General features: G+C 43.0%; 1 protein-coding gene across 10 annotated transcripts in view; it reads left to right on the top strand.

Annotated features, from left to right (window-relative positions):
* Positions 1-10,786, top strand: part of syd (JNK-interacting protein syd) — a 95,805-nt gene extending 85,019 nt beyond the window's left edge. For 8 of the 10 annotated variants that reach the window (XM_065434321.2, XM_065434324.1, XM_065434323.2 and 5 more), the window contains 3 exons: positions 4,404-4,601; positions 6,660-6,800; positions 9,092-10,786. In XM_065434321.2, coding sequence (XP_065290393.1) covers positions 4,404-4,601; positions 6,660-6,800; positions 9,092-9,231 — 479 coding nt within the window. In that variant the 3' untranslated portion in view covers positions 9,232-10,786. The remainder of the gene's footprint in view (positions 1-4,403; positions 4,602-6,659; positions 6,801-9,091) is intronic. The other 2 variants (XM_065434320.1, XM_070535226.1) reach the window with 1 other exon arrangement.
* Positions 10,787-19,899: the final 9,113 nt, after the last annotated feature.

The raw sequence follows: 19,899 nt of genomic DNA, 5'->3' as shown, positions 1-19,899 counted from the left end.
CTGCCAAATCGGAGCAGCGTCATGTTTCGTATAAAGCCCAATTGCAATAATAACCTATCATGCCTTGTGCGCTGTAGGCTTTAGGTGCAAGTGAAAGCATGCGAGGGAAATAATGTGAGTGAAAGTGAGCCGAGCAGCATGGTGGCTTGATGAGTGTCGTCTTTCACATGAACTATGGGAAGAGCGGGGGGGGAGGAGAGCTTGCGGTAACGTGCTCAAGTGCACATGCATGCCCTGTTTTAGAGGTAATCTGCTACGTGTGCAATGACTGGGTGAGCTGAGATGGTGTGGCATCATGCATTGTCTTCCTGTGGGTTTAGTTATGGAGGTTGCGTGATCTCAAGTGCCGGAGACATGTTTAATTTAGAGGCTGACGAAGCATTTGCTCCCTTCAGCTAGTGCTTTTCATGATAGTGTCATCCCACTGCGGGTGACAATGTCAGCCGCGGAAGGGGAAGTAGATGCGGAAGCCTGGTAAGCTTCATTTCGTACCACCAAGGTGAAGATATCGTCGACACGACATGAAACCGTATTTTACGGTGCCAACATTTAAATTAACAAAATCCCCCCCCCCCATCCTTTTTTTTCATTACAGCTTGCCTTTTCCAATTGCCCAATAATTCGGAGAATTTTTACAGCCCCTCCCATGTAAGAAAAATTCATTGATGACTGTACTTAGTTGTACAAAAGATCTAATTTAACTATAATGAAGCAAATTGCCGATTTTACCGACTTTATTACATTGAGGTTTAACTGTATATGCATAAAGCCATGCATGCTAGCGCGACCAATATGTGCGTCTTTTTTCACGAGTACCAGGAATGGGCAACATTCCGAGAGAAATTGAATCTTGTTTTAACAGTTGCAACAAATGTCGGCTTCTAGGGCTTGACATGTAGGCAGCCGCAGTAGAGACCGCCATCTTGGCTTTCATGATTGGAGTTCACGCCTATTAGTTTGCTGTTATAGTTTAGTTTTTCTTAAAGCTTGAATCCCCACTACTGATGCAATAAACAAAAATATCACCACACTTTTCAATCACCACATCTACACATAAGAAAGCAAGCACCACTTAGTGATCATCACCATCAGTCACCTGTGCAAGAAATCTCAGCAGTCCAGCAGTAGCAGTTCAGCAGCAATCACAGTGCTTCTGCTTTCCAGTCGCCATTTTGGTTTTGTACACACATGTTCAGGCGAGATGGGATCATTGTTAGTGTGTTTGTCCTGAGCAAGCTATGCCACAGAGAAAACACCAGCAACGTGCTTCAATATGCTTACAACGTTATGCAAAAGTTATTCAGAGGTTGGCAGTGGTAACCGCCAGCCCAAGTCGCTGAATTTTTTGACAGTGCGTTGCAGGTCCTTGATAACTTTGAGTGAAATGCAATTAATGTCATTTTTCTGCACCTAAAAGGAGTGTTGGTTCAAGTTTTATTCTGCTAGAATTTTCAGCTCTTATTAATTTTGTTTATGGAAATTTAGTGCCCTGAGATGGGTGAGTACAACGTTTTGCAGTTAGTGTACAAGTGTGCTTTACTACCTTTCACGATACCGACTGAGTTAAAATATTTTTCTCAAAACTATCAATAAGTAGGGGGGGTGTCTTACACAAGGGTGCAACTTATACACTGAAAAATATGGTACTTCTATTTTCATAAGCTTCTTTTTTTAATGTCTGTCTGTATATGATATATTAAATACTAAATTATAGCACAGTCATACCCGGTTATGATAAACAGGCTTATGCTCTCAGTATGGTTCAATAGGTCAAGCAGTGCTCCAACTCTTGCGCCAAATGTGCCAAATTGACCCAAACAAGATTTACTGTGCCATCCTGATTAAAAAAAAGAAAGCAACAACAATGTTCCACCAAAGTGCGCCAAAACTAGTGACTGCGCGAAACCTGTGTGGCTGGGGTCAATAAGTGGCTTAATAAATCGAACTCCCCGTTCCAGACCTACCAATACGTACACGACTTTCTCAAAGATCGCACAGCTACGGTGGGTATAGGCAACATCCGAAGCGACAAGTTCGAAATGCCCAACAAAGGAACTCCATAAGGGTCCGTCATTTCACCTTTGCTGTTCAATCTCGCAATGATTAAGCTCCCACAACAACTCGATGGCATCGAAGATTTAAGCCATTCAATATACGCTGACGATATAACGTTATGAACAAAAGCATCCACAACCAGCCAACAGTAAACTACCCTCCAAGAGGCAATCAATCAGATAGAACAGTACCTCTCAAGATGCGGTCTCCAGTGCGCCCCCGAAAAATCAGAGCTACTTATACTCAAGGCAAGGACCCGGGGAAGACCACCAGCCTACGTCGCTCCAGATCCCAACGTCACACTCAATGGAATCGGTATCCCTCAAGTTGGCTCCCTCCGCGTCCTTGGCCTCACAATACATAAAGACGGTTCTGGGGCAGCTACACTTCCAAAGCTTCAGAAGACCCTAACACAAGTAACCCATCTCATTCGGCGTATAACCACCCAAAGAAGAGGACTTAAAGAGCAAGAAACCGTCCAATTAATCCAAGCACTCCTTATAAGCCGGATCACATATGGCACCTTGTATCTACTCCTCAAGAAAGCTGAAATTGAAAAACTCAACATCACCATCAGAAAAGCAATGAAGAGCGCACTAGGACTCCCCAGTACGACCTCAACCACGACACTCCTCAAACTTGGCCTCCATAACACCTGGGAAGAAATGAGCAAAGCGCACAGAGCCAGCCAGCTGGAATGCCTTAAGCTGACTCAAACAGGCAGAGCAGTACTTTGCAAGCTCGCATACAGCAAAAACTTCATGGCAGACTCAGACGCGAAAGCCCGATTGCCGCCACTTCTTCGTGACTCTATCTCAGCCGCTCCAATACCTCGCAACATGCATGCAACACACCACAAAGACAGAAGACAAGCAAGAGTTAGAGCGCTGAGCAAGAAATACTCAAAGAACCCCAACACGAGATATACAGATGCGGCAAAATACCCAGGTAGAAGAGCATACGCAATTACCGTGACCAACAACCAAGGGAAGGAGCTAATCGCTGCCACCATACCGGCCTGAAATCCAGAAACGGCGGAGGAAGTGGCCATCGTCCTCGGCATCGCCACATGCAAAGACACAGCAATCATCTTGAGCGACTCGCAAACGGCATATAGAAACCTACGAAAAGGCCGAATTTCTGCCACAGCAGTGAAGATTCTAAAAGAAATAAGACGCCAAGAACTACCCGACGCCTACGTCGCATGGACCCCAGGCCACGAACACCTGGCAGGAAACGAAGCAGCACATGCTGTCGCCCGAGAGCATACCAGCCGGGATTTCCTGCCGCATGGTCTCCGGAAAGCGACGAGGGTGGAGGACATTCCCATCAACTACGCCGTAATATTGCAACATTACCGATTGGAAAGAAGACAATATCCTCCACCTCATCCAAAATTAAGCAAGAAAGAAGCCACCGTCCTCCGCAGACTATAAACAAATACGTATGTACATGGAATTATCATGCACCAAATGCACCCCACCAAATTCTCATACCTATGCCGGTATTGTGACGTACCAGACACGCTCCCACACATGGTGTTGGTGTGCCTGCATCGCGAGAAAAACAGTGAAGATGATGCCTCAGAACCGCTACAAGCGATCGAAGAAACATGGGTGGCAATGTTAAAGGCACAGAGCCTGGAAGATCAGCGAAGTCTGGTGGACCGGGCCCGGGCTGCAGCATTAGCCAACGGCTTTCTGGACTTAGAGAGCCGCCCACCTAGGGCGAAGAAAGGACACTTTCTCGCTGTTTCTTACAATAAATGTTCATTCCTCCTCCTCCCCGTTATGTATACGTCACCACCCGATAATTCGGGCTTGAGGAGGCCGCCTAATTTTCTGAATAATCGGAAGTTTGAAATATTTGAATTCATTAGAAAGCAAGTGACTTTTTTCCACAAGTGACTAAAAAAGTGTGTCATATCTCGGATGACCACTTTCGAGGTTACTTGCGCAAGATTTCGCGAGACTACCTAGTGTCGGACAACTCGGCATCTATGAGTGACGGCATTCTTGTCACTGTGCCCAGAAATGCTTTTGTCCATTGACGTGTCCAGTGCTATTCATGCAAAATTTTGTGTAAGTGAAAGAATCCTCGACAGGGATCATCCAAAGATAAGGCCCAAATTTGGCAATGCATTGCTGCTTGCCTGTGATCTGGTGAGTCCATATTTCAACCATTGTGATGCTGTCACCACAGATAGAAGAAACTACTATCAATGCTTGCACCGAATATTGCTTGCACCAACGAGTCCTACCTAAAATTTGGTTGACAGGTTTACTAGGTGACAGGGTGGCCATTTACTGGAATGTAACCTTGGTGCATGCGTATGTGTTGTGCTCCAGCAGGGAACAAGCAGACATCTGCCTCAACCACGCCATCTGCAAGTGGAGTGCGGATGCCTGGTGCTGTCGTTCGGGTATATAGTGACAGTCGAGAAAACATCACAACGGGAAGCTTTGTGCCCTACTGCTCTATGGCGCAAGCACAGCTGTCATTTCATGGACACAGGGACTCGGTCAAGTTTTTTGTGGCTGTTCCTGGTAAGTGGTCGTTAATGAATGCTGTACATTTTGAACCCAGCAGTTACCAGGCCCCTGCACTGTACTGTATCATGTCAAACAGTATCATACTAATTTATTCATCAGCCATCCATCTCGCAAGTGATAAAAAGTTTTCTAATTTTAAGTTTAGTGCACATTTGTATTTGCAGAACAAGCTTAAGTTGTATTAGTTGAGGAATTGAGGTAGTGGCGAAGTATTGCAACCCAGAAAGTTCATTAACCCACATTCATGATTCAGACATGCCAGACAATTCTTAAACATGCCCACAATTCATTTTTTCTCAGCACACTTAATGATAATTTCATTTCATTTTAGTAATGAAACTTCACTGGTGATTCCTTTCCAAAACAAATTGGTGTAATGAAACTGTAGAAAGCCCATCGTGGAAAAAATGCTTGCTTGAAAAATGATTTCCAGACTTTGTGAGAACTATGGGCGGACAGAAATTGCTTGGTAGCTAGATTTTTCTTGTCACCTCACTTATATACTATTACTTCTGCGTGCTTTATTCCTTCAGGGAACAGTAGCAAATAAAGACACATTAAATGCAGTCGAACCTTGTTATACTGAAGTCGCATCTGACACAAAAATAGCTTCGTTATATCTGATATTCTTTATAACCAGATATCTGTTGCGCTGTAGTATACTGGCGAGTCAATTTTAACACAATAGCGTTAATGAGCCCGCGCCGCAAAAATCCGGCGTCCGGCGTCACACTGGCAAGAAAATTTTCGAACCACGTATACCTAGGCCTTCCATATGATGCAAGGAATTCGCAGAGCTAATTGTATTTCTCAAGCTAAAAGAGGCAGAAAAATTGTAAACTATGACTTGCACACAACCTACAGACATGATAGCTCTCGGATTGTAATTTGTCCATACGGGAAAATATAATTCTGTTACGCAAAAACTCAAAGAAACCTCTTCACACACACAAACCGGCCGCTGCATTCATGGACGGGCCGCGGGGTCCGCTATTTTGCGCGCGCCAGCGCGATGGGTGTCTTGGGTGCCACGGCCAGCACGTCCGGTTTATTTAGTTTGTATTAACTCCAGCTGGTGCTTTCCTCCGCCGCATCGTGGCCCATGCAAGAGGCTGTGGTTCCACCACAAAGCTCGCCTTCGTGCATAGCATTCGCTGCAAGTGTTTCCACGTAAACATTACGGTTACATACACTCCAGTTGCCGAGAAGTGTGAGAAGCAATTGGGGAACTTTGAATACTATTGCGTTTCACTCTTAAATGTGAAGGTTAAGCGTTCTCCAAATTTTTTATTTACTTTGTTATGTCGAATAATTTGTTATATTGAGGTTTGGCTGTATGGGGCTCAAAACATGATGAATATAGTGTGGGATATACATTACAAACAAAGTTGCAAAACTGTCAACCTGCTGTGCTTTGCTATTACATTAAAGATATAAACACTGAACAAATTTTTTGTTCTTCTGTTGGGTTAGAAAATGTTCTGTTCGTGTTTTGGGAACCCCACTGTAACTGACTCATTATAGTGGCTCCTGTATAGATCAATGAAGTGAGAATTAAAAGCACCTGTTGATTGTGCCAGAATGACTGTTGCCCTGTTGTGTAAGATTTCTCCCTCACAATCGATAAATTTAGTGTACTAATCTGAGAGAGTATTTATGCCATGTCGTGCTGCTGTGTTTCAAATTTGTACTGTACTGTAGTCATATGGTCTTTGGTATGCCAGTCGGGGCACCAGGGTAAATGAGAAGGCTGGCCTCGAGTTGTCATTTTTTCTAATTAGCAGTCTTCTTTTTTTTTTTCTCCGAACAGACCCTGAGAGAATTCTGACGGGGCACTCTACCTGTCTAGCCTGCTCTACTTCTTGCCATTCTTTCTTTCTTTCTTTCTCTGTCTCTTTGAACATAAGACATACAAATGCTGTTATAATACTGTTAGCCGCCGTGGTGTTTTTCTTATTACATAAGCTACCTTATTTTCTCAATTCATGTCATTGTGGGCTTGTTGAGTTGGTATGTTACTGATGTCATCTCTGGCTATCTCTGCTTTGCTAGGTACTGGCGGTATGACTTCCTCAGACAAAGAAGGAGCATCAGAAGAAAAGACTGGAGACATAGCATTGGGCTCTGAAGATGCATCTCCCAAGTGCATGCTTGTCTTGTCTGGCGGCGAAGGCTACATTGACTTCAGAGTTGGTTAGTTTGCACAGTCCTCATGCCCACCATTCTCACACATGACAGCTGTTACTAGTTGCTTGGAAACACAAGTGCAATGGGCTTGTTGCATTTTATTCTGTGCATGGGGAAATGTGGATTGTTCCACTTGTAGCATTCTTTGTTATTGAAGTCACAGAATTGTTCAGAATTCTCACTATTTCACGTCAATTTTTATAGCCTTGATGTATGATAGGGATCTTCGACGGTAAAAGGCGTTTCTTAGCTTGTAATGTTCATCAGAAATGTTTTACAGTCAACATTGACAGTACTAATTTTCTACTTACATTAATATGTTGACTAATATCACAACTGAAGGCGTGCCAGCACTCAACACCTCCAGGAATTGTTAACTCTTTCGTTACCGCACCTATTCAAATTGATCGCTGGTGATTGATGCTTTAGATCACCCATCTTGGCTTGTTCGAGCCATTTCTTATCCACTTAAGGCCATACAGTAGTTATTACAGGCACTGAGCTTTCAGAATCAGTTTAAATTTTCGTGCTCCACCAATGTTGTGATTTTTGACGGACTTTTTTTGCGAGCTGATGTGCGTATGTTGTAGCAAAAAGAGGCGTGACTGTCACCTTCTGCCACGCTCAAGAAAAATGCATGCCGCTCACGATTACGCTGCACTAGCTTCAAAATTTTGTAATCAAATGACTCGCAGCAAGCCGAGGATTAAATCGCCGGCTTTGCTGTCCGACAGTGCTGAGCGGTGATAATTTACCAAAAATGACGCCAGCTGGTCACTAGTGAGCTTTGGTTCAGAGTCCGAGTCGTCTTATTCCGGCAAAGTGCATCTCTGAAGGTCTGCCGCATGTCCAACATGTGGACCTGGCATTTGCAACCAGTTTCTAAGAGTTTCTGTTTCGCTTCTCTCATAAAATCCAGGCAAGGGGCACTGCCGGTGTCACAGCGCAGTTATCTAAAGTTGCGCTCATGGCGTCATACCACGCGGCTGTGTCGCGAGAAAAGTGTCGTGCTATGCTGTACCTGCACTTCAATTTAGTGACGAGGACTTGAGTTATGATTCCGAAGATGACATCAAAGCGGATTCAAGTTCTGACTGTGACAGTGTTTTGAGTCAGCATAAGACATTCGCAGCTGTTCACCGGCGAGTTTCCTTTACGGCCTTGAGTGGTCTCTTTCCTTGCGCGTCCTTATCTGCCGGTGTTTTTTGCATAACCTGAGAGCTCTACTGATTATCCTTAGGGTGCATACTTCGCTTGGTTATGATGTGCTGCCATTGGCAGCAAAGAAACTTTTGTTCACGCCAAGAAGGCCGCCCGTAGCACATCTTGGCCCAGCACTATGGATCAGCGCAAGACAGTTTACAACGGCATAGGATTTCTTTCTACTCTTCTCTGCAGAGGGGATAAAGGCAGTCTGCAAAAATGCAAACAGATATGCTTGGATGCATAATCTTGTAGTTGCCCAGCTACTCTGAGAGTGATCGTTCGTGCAAGAGGTGCATGACTCTAGACGAACTGGTGAAGTACATTCCTTGGTCTCCTCATCGTAACATCCTCAGAAGATGCCAAAAAGGTGGAACTGCAAAATGTGTTATGAGGACCACAAAGTTGAACAAAAACCAGATGTTTTGTGGGAAAAGTGTGGAATGAAACTTTGTTCACAAAATCCAGAAACTGCTTTACTGCATGGCATGAGCGGTGAACTGGTCTGTTTTTTTTTGTTTTTTTTATCCAAAGAACTGAACATTTATTTTTTCAGACACTATTCCTGGATTATTTATCTTTGAAATGTATATACTGAATTTCCTTTGATATTAATGTGTTTGTAGATATCATGTTCTTTTATTGTTGTATTTATCAACTGGCAGTAAAAATAGCGCTTCTAGAATTTTTATGTTTTACCTAATAATTTCTTTTTGGCAACATATGTTTTTGGAAAGAGCATTTCATTATGCACAATATGCTATGCTGCATTGTGTGCTGGAATGTTATTTGTAGTGGTAAATATTTTTTTCCGAGACCTATAAAAAATGACCATTTTATCGCGGTAACAAAAGAGTTAGAGGGATTGACACTGGAGAGACAGCTTGAGGTGCGATTTAGGGCAGCACGCCATATGCTAACTTCAAGGTCAGTCTTGTGTGAAGCGTTTGCAATGCAGCTGTTGTATATGTTTATCTTTGTCACCACAATTACATCTGCTGTTATATTATGATGCATTTAAAGTTATAATGAATGATGGTTTACTTGTTGTCGATGGCATTACTAATAAGAAATTGCTGTTGTGTTTTCCAAAGGAGATGGTGAGGACGAAGATTCAAGTGGCGACCGTATCTCGGCAGCTATTGGAACACCTGTTGAGAAGAAACTGCACCAAGGCATAGCCAAGAGTGAACGAAGTCACCTCATCGTCTGGGAGGTGGCGCTGAATGAGTGATTGTAGAAATCAGTAATGCTACTGGACTGCTTGCCATTTCAGGCCACCGAGGGGCATCATAGTGTCCCATTGATTTTGTTTTCCACATGAAGTTGGAACTTGTTTACCGAGTTGATTTCCTGTGACTGACTGGCTGTGCCTGAAATTGTGAGTGCTGAGGGCACTGTTACTTCTGGACTCTTTGCCAGTCCTTGTTTTTGAAAGGGAGATATCCATAGAATTTGTGTAAAGTATTTTTTAAAGGGACATCGGAATTGTTTTTGTTTTTTCAGTGCCCCTCCTTGTTTTTAGGCCTCGTGACGATGGCGTATCTCCTGATGCATTTAGTTTGTTGGCCACGATTTTGTGCAAGTTTAAACTGCACTGTCTTTGGAAAATGGACTGTACAATTATGAAATTTTTAGCTCTTTTTGTGCTGTTGTTCGAGGCATGAAGTTTCTGATGGCTGCTCAGGTATGAAGGTGTGAATACAATGGCACTTGAGTATGTTCTGCTTTCTTCAAGTGATACATAAGTGAATTTAAGCACTTTGTAGTGGGCGAGTGAATCACTTGCGAGCTTTCTGATGCATTGTACATCTTGTTGCAGTGCTATGGCAAAAAAAAAAAGCTGAGCTAAGTATAAATGGTTCTGCCTGTTGTGCCACATTGGCTTATACATACTATAAATACATAGCTGTCGCATACCTCATTCAGAGATATACAAACATAATATATATGTATATGCTTACAGTTTATGCATTCACAGATGTTCTATGTAGACCACCCTGCTTTTGATGTGTCGTCTTCTCTTTTGTAAACTTAAGTTTCGTGGCTGCATGTAAAGCACTCTATATTTATACCTGCAGCGTCTGTGCACACGATGCACGTGTACGATAGCTACCAATGGCTTGTTCTTGTGACCGAGATGGCCTCTGCTGTGAGCCAGTGTTACAAAGGCTACTCAGATTTGCATTATGAGCCTTGTGTATAATTTGAAACGAGCCGCCTCTTGTAAATTTCTCCAGATAAACTTACTCCATGCTTAACTAAGGAACAGCTTGCACGTCAGAACCGTTTACTTTTTATCCTATACGTGGCATTACTACACTTTTTGCTCATTCTTACAATGTTGCTAGCATGTCTACAAAATGTAGTGCAAGCACGTTGAGTTACTAGCGACATGGCATGAAAGGTGAAAATGATGTTATCTGATTCTTTTTACAGACATTTGGCCAGGATGCATTTTTGTCAAAAGCGGTAATAGAAATTTAGTTTCCCCTGTGCAGTTGCTACTGTGCTGGTGATGTGCCGTGCTAATACCTTGCTTTGCACTACCAAGTGGCATCATCTTGTAAGTGATTCCTGTTGGGGCACAAATAGCCACAACACAGTACAGAATATGGATTGTGTGTAAGGCACAATCGAATTGTAATGTTTCTTTGCTCATGTTTTATAATTGAGTGGATGAACAATGCTACCAGTTTATAAAAGAGGGAAGCACATGAGGGTGTAGAGTCGCAGGCATTCTGAATTTAAATTTTTTATGCCTGAATAAAGTATATGAAGCCAAGCCACTCCAGTGTGTTTTTCTTTTTCTTTCTCAGAGCAACTGTTAAGGCACCAGCCATTGAAAGTTTGTCGAAACAGACACAGAGAAGCCTGTCTGCAGTGATGGATTCGGGACTTATCGTTGACGAACGCATATTTTATACTGCATCTTTTTTTTTGGTAGCAGCATCAACATAAGCACAAGCAAGCAACTTGTTTTATTTTGGTTCAGGCAGTGGGGGTGGAAAAAGAAGTCAAAGCAAAAGAACTTGTGCATCTGTTAGAACCACTAAGTCTGTTGCACGAGTGTTCAGATACTCTGCCCATTGATTTCTTTAACCAAGCTTGTTCAAGATCATCCGAGATTTTTATTTTTACATTGAGTGCATTGCAAGCAGTTTGAGGGCATCTTGTCCTCTATTTCTTTTTCTTGCTGCCGTGATCCTATTTCATCATCTTGAAAATGGTAGGATGGCATAATAACATGTCTATTAAGAGCTCTTGGGTCATATATTCAGTCAACTTTTTGAACTGTCACTGTCAAGGCATGTTCACTGGACAAACTAGCAAACAGCAGGCCTCTCACCCCTATGAGATACTATGCCAATCATTGAAAGTAATCGATTGAGAATACAATCCCTGCTATTTTCGAAGTGGTACTAGTATAGCAAACAGGGGCTACGGAATCGAGGGGAAGTGGGGGTGAGCACTCCCACAGCCCCGAGGACCAAATATATATAGTAAATTTAGCCATGGTTTCATAATAACGAAAAAAGTATGTCTTAGTGACAAATTAAACAGGAACGTGGCCGTAACTGCTTGCTCCAGACACACACCTACCCTAGCCGCGCTGTCTTACATCACTGCTACCCTGGTTTATATCCAACAGACGCTTGTAAAGCTTGTGGATAGAGAGCAACGCTGCGACACATGCTCTGGGAATGTGCCGGAAATAACGGTAATGAAACTCCCTCCGTTCGCGACGCATCCATAATCGCGGCCATTGCCAGAGTACGAGAAGCCTCAAGCTCGCTTCTTCGCGATGATGCCTCGGCTGCGGGGGCCGCCGGGCACCTTCTCCATCGGCGTCGCTGCCACTGGTAGGCGGCTCTCAAAAGTTCAGAGTTGGCAGACCAGCTCTGGGCCTTACGGCAAGCCGAAGATGCCACCCAAGTCCAAGGACTTCGAGGCGCCGCCTGAGGCCACCGCAACAAAAACTGCCGGACCATTCTTTATAAAAGTTTCTTCTTATTAGTGAAATGAGCTGCGGCTCCTGCCCCCACATTCAAGTACACTTCCGGAGCCCTTCGGTGACAAGAACACATGGGGAGGAAGGGACGAAAAAAAGAAGTCCTTCCTGAGTTTTGTCCTCGTCCCGAAGCTTCTGCTTTGAAGATGAGCATTCACTGACTTGCCAAACTAATGACTCTGCTTTAGTACTGTTGTCATTTTATGGTATGTGACCTGTACAGAGCCACCAACCATTTGTACTGCAAAGCTGCATTAGTGCCACAGCTTGAAAGGTTAAGGCCATGGTTTTTCAAAGCCACATGAAATGGGTTCGAGTCTTTGAGGTGCGACCAGAGGATTTAATGTTTAGGGTTGTTTTCATCTCAAATGTTTCTCGCTTACAGGTTGTGTAAGTAGGGTCATCTGCAAAACACAATTTAGGCAGAATTATTTGTGTAATGACATCTACATGCCTTTAAGGACTCGCTCTGTAGAACCAGCTTCCATTCATATTTAATAATAGCACTATATTACGTAAGCCATTTGATGGGGATTTCATCCTCTTTTTTTTATTATATGTACAAACATTGTTTTCGAGTTGGGACAGACCCGCTGCGGTGGCTCAGTAGCTATGGCATTTTTCTGCTGAGCACCAAGTCATATATTCTTTTTCTGACCACGACAGCCCCATTCTGATCGGGGGTCGAATGGAAAAACGGTCATGCACCATGCATTGGGTGCACATTAAAGAACCTTGGATGGTAACAATCCTGAGCCCTCTGCTACGGTGTTTCTCATAGCCTCCCTGTATTGCTTTGACAGAGTAGGGTTTTTGGTTTCACGCTTCTTAAGTCAAGGGACATGAACTGCTGGGCGTACAAAAAAAAAAAAAAGCATGCGGGTTGTATGGCTTTTGGTATACTTAAGTGTGTTATTTCAAAAACACCCTAATAAAAACCATCACTCACAGGATCGGGATATATTTGTAATGTGTTGATATGTGGATGCAACAGAAATGAAATGCCACTTTTGTAATTTCGTTAGGAATGTTTACTTGAAAATCTGAGTGTTAGATTTGTACCTGCACTGCATCCTAACACTTGACTAAATTGACTAAAGAAGCTGTAGGCATGCTTGTATGGCATGACAAAAATAATTTGCTACCTCTACTGTCTTCTCTTCAGCAATAATTTTAATGTAGGAGCAAAAAAGGGCAGCATAACGGGAAGTGATAATGCACATACTTCACATTGGTGCACCAGACATTTTTTTCGTGTGGGGTGGGGGTGTCGCACGCACGACTGTAGGAGAGGGGAGGGGCTGGGCAGTTGCCATTTAAACAAAGATATTAGGGGGGGGGGTTGAGGCGTATGCCCAGTGTGCCACCTCCTGGCTACGCCACTGGCACAAGGTCACCTTACATCCATTAGATCACCTTACATCCATTAGATTGAACTAGTCAACAGTTCTGCATATGCTAAGAGAAAGGGTTTAATGCAAACTGAAGATGTCAGCCCTACTATATGTAGAGCTTGCTGCTTTAGATGAGGTGTATGAGATGACATGAAGAGGGAAAGAATACAGGAGGTGGAGAAGACAAAAAATAATAATAATAAAGCTAGGAATAACAAATTATGCAGATCCTAAGCACTGCGGGAATCGATGTAAGCGAAGCTTTCCGTGCTGGATGCTTTGATTGACAATAATTAGCGGTGATGCTGATGGCTAAAGCTTAATTTTTTGAATGTTTAGTCTAACACTAGAGCGGTGAGTTGACATTAAACATTGCCTTGTGTGTGCCACTGCTGTTTGTCTGTGTAGTACACAAAACACACAGGGAGAGGTGTTTGCTTAAGGTGTTATTGTGTGCCATATTTCATAACCTCCGAGAGGATTAATTGAGCATTCTCATTGCCTCGCATGGCACATCCCACCATGGCAGAAGTATTAAACTTGAATTGGATTGTAGGGCTGTATGTGCCAAAACCACAATCGGATTATGAGGCATGCTGTAGTGGCAGACTCTGGATTAATTTTGACACTGTGATGTTCTTTAAGGTGTCCCAAAATCTAGGTGCACGTGCGTTTTCTATTTCAACTCGTCAAAATGCGGCTGCCGCGGTTGGGATCAAATCCGCGACCTCTGGCAATGCCATAGCCACAAAGCTACCGTGGCGAGCACAGAAGTGTTGATTTGACGGTCGACTGCTTCTGTAGTGTCGCCTGGACCCTGCGGTGCGCATTAATTAATGCAGTTCTGCTTCCGTATGCCCTGCATAGTTTTTCCACTTGACATATTTGCATGGTGGTTATTTTTCAGAAACTTCAGCAATGTACTGTCCCACACCTTGAACATAAGCATATCCAGTTTCCCTGCAACCGCTTTCGTATAGTAGTAGGGTTTCCATGCCTTCTCACGTCGCCTTCCCCCTCACCCCTTGTATGAGAACTTCCTCTTCTCCCTTCTCTCTACATTTCTGTCTACGTCCCCTCTGGACTCGCACGTTAGTCGAAAGAGAAGCGCTGCAGTTTCTGCAATGCTTTTGAGGGGGTCAAGAATAACAGCTGTCAAGACGCTAATGTATCGACGCCCAGGAAGCTCCAGAGGGCCTTGGGCACATTCGGCACGGTTGGGTGAAAACGAATTTTGTGTCACCTTTCATCTCCGACTCACTCCTGTTATGTACACACACGCTCTGAATGACCCCCTGATGCGGTGTGCCAGACAGCAGCAGCCACAGCAGCAGCAGCAGCAGCATTGGGAAAGTCGAAGGAAGAGGCAAAGAAAGCTTCGCTTTAATAAACAGATTAAATGCAGATTACTAATAAACAATAAAAAAAGTCTCCAAGGCCCGACTGGACTAAGTGTAACAGCAGGTCTTTCATTGCTCCTATTGGGTCCCCAGGGTACTAAAATATCACTAGCCTGTATTTGTCCATATTGCTAAATGAGGCATGAAACGAACAACAAATGTGGGTACTAGCTCGCAGGGCTGTAACCAGGCGGGGGTTGTTGGCTATTGTTGGGGGTTTCTGATGGCAATGTACTGTTAACCACAACTGACATATGCTCTGTCATATGTATATGTTGAAATGTATAATACGTTTATACTATTATGTCAGTGATGTGCTTGATTCATGCACAAAATAAAATAGATATTTCAAAATGGTCATCCCTGGTCCCGAAAATAATTTCTGGGTATGGCCCTGCTAGCTCCACCTGTTGTGCCTTTCACATATTCCAACTTATTCTGTAATGTTCGATAACTTTTAAGCACACTACATCTAGCGCCATTTAGTACTTCAGTATCTGCTGGTAGCCAAACAAAAACTACACGGGGCACATTCCAGTCCACTGCCTCCAGCAGGTGCCTTCTCCCCTTTCATCTGCATCGGCTTCCTCTCCCCTCTTGCCATACACAAGCCAACAGACAGAGTTTGTTCGCTTGACTGTTCTAATGCAGAACCATTAAAAAAAAAGGGAATTGAGTTGTATCAAGAGGTGTCTTGTTGAGTGAACTGATGGAGCAGCACATCACATTGAAAGACATTGTATGTCCTTGCTGTACTGCTATTTTTAATTGTCCAGTTTGACTAGTTGTAAGACTTCTAGAAGCTAGAAGCGAGTGGAATAACCGGCCCAGCTTTAACTTTACTCCACAGTTACTTACAAGATTGAGAACAATCGGTATGTATACATATCTGGCACTTACTCATTACCTAACGTAACTAATATTGGTGCGCCGCAAGGCTCTGTTCTTGGTACTCTCTTACTCTTAATCTATATCAATGATTTTCCATTAAGCCTACGCTCGTCTAATTGTATGCTCTGTACTGATGACACTACCATACTAAGTGCAAATAAATGAATAGGCTTACTCTTATCCGAAATCAACAAAGGCGCCTTCTGTGTACTGAACTGGTGCCAGAGCAATGGACTAAGTATGAACACTAAGTAAGTCTAATTTTATTATCTTTTCTTCATACAATAGGCACATTTCTGGCACTCCATCTACTCACATTGGTAATGATATAATATTTGCGTCTGACAATACTACTTTACTGGGGGTAAAATTGGCTAAGCATCTGAAGTTTACTACGCATATTAACTCACTAATGAAGAAATCAGTATGCGGCATTAGAATTCTACTAAAGGCTTGGTCATACTTTGATATTAAAACCCTGCTATCACTTTGTTACTCATTTGTTCATGGTCATTCTAATTACCCTATCTCGACATGGGGTAACACCCCTCGCATTTGTTCCTATCGCAGCACATTCAAAATCAGGCTATACGCATAATGACATTTAACAATCCCACGGCTAACACTTCGTTGTTGCTTCATGATCACAACAGACTACCACTGCAAAACTTAAAACGAATACTCCCTCGGAATTTTATTTTATAAATTCGTCTATGGAAAACTCCCAATAGCCCTTTATTAACCCAGATCAGTTCCCCCATGTCGCTTCTACGAGATTCGCTTCATAGAATAACTTTTTGTTGCCTAAACCGAGAACTAAGTATGGAAAATTCGCCGCTAATTTTGATTCAACTTCACTATGAAATGCCTTACTTTACTAAGCTTAAAGAATATTATGCCATTAGTTCATATAAACTTGAGTTGCGCACATTCTTGCAATATGTATAAAGTTGACTTTTTATGCATTTTATGTATTTGCTTTTTTTTCATACCTATGCTTCATTATTTATGACTTATTTATGCTCTTAATCATGTATGCACCAATTTCTCGTTTGCTGTAATAACATATCTTGTTTTCCTGTTGTAAGTACTAACAGGAGGTCTCGCCCTTAGTCTTCAACTACGAGACCTCCTGAACACATTTCATGACTAAATGTACTTATCTTATATATGCAAAAAATTTCAAATTCAAATCAGGTATTGTAATGATAACTTCACCAGTTTGAGAGGGAAGCTTCAATCCTGCTGCTTTACTCCACTCTTGGCCAACTGCGCTCAACTTTTAACGTCCTTTGTTATTGACCATGTGGTGGAGCATTTTGCAGCTGCGTACAGCCATACAGTAGCATTACAACCTCTGTGAGCTGTAGTTCTTTTAGATTGCCAGTGTAATAATGTACCATAGTGAAATGCAAGCATCCAATAACAAACTGTGGCGCCTTTTTATAACCTTATTACTTAAATGCGTGATGCATGTAGGCAGCGTGAGAGGGCGCCAAATGAACTGCATACCAAAAAAATGGGCACCTGCAAGTGATTTGCACCAGTGTCACACACTGAACGCAGAAAGGGAAATGTGCATTGTTTGTCTTTTTATGTTTTATTTTGATGCAGTAACAGAACCATTTGTTATTGGCACATAATTCTCTTTTTGCTTGGATGTTGCGCTGTGGTCACACATTTCAGGGTACAGTAGAATGTCTCCACACCATGTTCTAACCAAAGCTACTAAATATAAGAACTACATAGCTACTGCACATCAGATAAAGGTTGTGTGTATTAGGAAGTCTGTACATTTTGCACCTCCTCGTGAATATGCGTGTGCACATGTTCCCTTTCCACTGTTTTGAATTTTGTGCAGCGTGCGAGATGCAGCGTGCGAGACTTTTTTATAACGTACTACCTGCCACTGCACGCCACCTAACACTGTGTTTGTGCAGTGCACTGCTATATTCCTATAGGGCCTGTGCTATCTTGCATGTTGATGACAAAAATGCCTAGAAGAAAGTCTGCCACAACAATCTGTGCAGGCTTCCTACAGACATGGAAGGTTTGACTTGTCTCGAGCATGGCTTGGCCTAAACCATCATCATAGCTGCATATGTAAGTCTTAGTCTTTGTTCTCCCATGATACAATAATGTTAGCTCACAAGATATAATGAGTAAACAAAGAGAACACACTTACAAATGGAACAGTTACACATTGAGTGCAGACCTTCATTTTCTCAAAATTTAGCAACCCACTGGTGGTACTGTCTGCATTTTACATAACTGTATGCCCTAAAATGACTGCTTATGTTTCAATAAAGTTTTGACATACAAAAGAAAAATACATAATTGCTGCGTTACATGCTGTTTTAAGGACTAAGCCAATGTGATGGATGCAGCGCTATACACCAGATGTGTCAAGATGTCATAGCTCTCTACGAGACTCCAATCCAAAGTTAGTTTCTCGATTGCACATGTAGCAGCGCCACAATCGCTGTTTAAATTTTCGTCGAAGCTCTTCACCCTTGTGCGCTGTGCATAGTGCAAGAGACCGGCCTCGAGATAGATGTCAGCAAAAAGTTATGGGAGTGCTGTATAAAATCAAGCGCCTTGCCAATACCGAGTACGAAATCACAATCGTTTTCGCCTTCAGAACCCATTAATCGACCCGCAGTCTCCTGCAGATGGCGCTGCTCATTTCTGCTAAATTAAAGCCAACTTGTGGCGACTTGTAGCCTGTTAAACTGATCTCATTCAGAGGACAAAAAACTGTTTTTTTGCAGAAAATTCATCTTTTTTTTTTAAATGTGCTTCAGCTTCCCTTTAACTGCCACTCCAGATTATACTCGTTTTGAGTTACCACCACACTTCCTGCCTCAACAGAAGAAACTTGTGAGAAAAAAACATTGTGTACCTATTGTGCCATTTTTGGAGAAGACATCTAAACACGCACAAGCCTTGCAAGGTAAATTTCTGACTAAAGGCGGAGCAAATGTCTCAGTGCTCTGTGACAGCAGGGCAACCACATCCTTTATTCTCGGGGGCAACCATGACGCATCAGTGTGGCAGGTCCACCAACACTTTAACAAGTGAAGAGATATATGAACAATTTATAAATTACGAATTGGACGAAAACCACAATGAAAGACCAGGGGTGCGATCTTGTACGCGTTCCAAAATAGAACGGAGGTGGTTCGTTCCACCGAGCCAAATACGATTCGTCAATTTGAACCGTGCCGAACGCCATGACGTCAATTGTGACGTGATATCTGCTGTCAATCATTCCGTGTCGTCTACTATCGGACGAACGGAACGGACCATACCGCCTATTTCATGACGTAAAGAACGAACCGCCTCCGTTCTATTTTGGAACGCGTACAAGATCGCACCCCAGGTTTATGTAGCATGAAATACCTACTGAAGCAACACGCAACAGAAACCCGGAAGGGGCTGTGAAGCAGCCGGGGAAAGAAAAACTGGGCAATCAAAGGGTTGAGACTTTGACTGGTGGCATTTTCAAAACTTCTGCAGAGACTACATAACTATAGTCGGATACAACTTTAGAAAAAAGGGGATGTTTACTCCTCCAACGCAGATGCACATGAGCATCCACCAATGGGCACGCACTCTGGACTGACGTCATGAGCCAGACAGCCAGTGACCCCGCTGATGGAGAAAACGGCCGCCCGCACTTCAAACTGGGCCAAGTCGCGTCAGCTGTGTGCTTCAGCGATAAATGCATTGTTTTATATAAGTACTTTATCAATAGCAACTGATTCACTTTAAGCTCGGAAAACGAGTAGCTGCTCTTTCTACTTTTGTCATGTGCAATGAAGAGTAAAGAGCAGACGATGGGCAGCATTGTAGAAGGCACGGGGTTATTTTTCTGTCGCTATCAGGCATGTGCTGTAGTACATGAGAGCTCTACTAAACCAGTCATCAAAATACAAAAGTCTTTATTTATACCGAGCATTGCGCGTTTCAGGAGCACAATTTTTTGAGCGGGGCTATTTTAGTCGCGGAGGCAATCGGCCGTCGCGCTTCGGTCATCTGGGCGGGGCCTCCACTTTTTCTAAAGTTGTATCCGAATATAGCATTCTTTCTGGTCCTTGGAGAACATCATGTGGATTTTTCAAGGTGTGACAGAAATTGCACACACAAGAATTATGCAATGAGTGCAACAGATGCTATTGCACTTAAAGGTATTACAACACAAG

The sequence above is a fragment of the Dermacentor albipictus genome, chromosome 3, assembly GCF_038994185.2.
Source record: "Dermacentor albipictus isolate Rhodes 1998 colony chromosome 3, USDA_Dalb.pri_finalv2, whole genome shotgun sequence".
Lineage (NCBI taxonomy): Eukaryota > Metazoa > Arthropoda > Arachnida > Ixodida > Ixodidae > Dermacentor > Dermacentor albipictus.
Note: the sequence above shows the minus strand (reverse complement) of the source record. Positions and strands in the feature narration are given on the sequence as shown.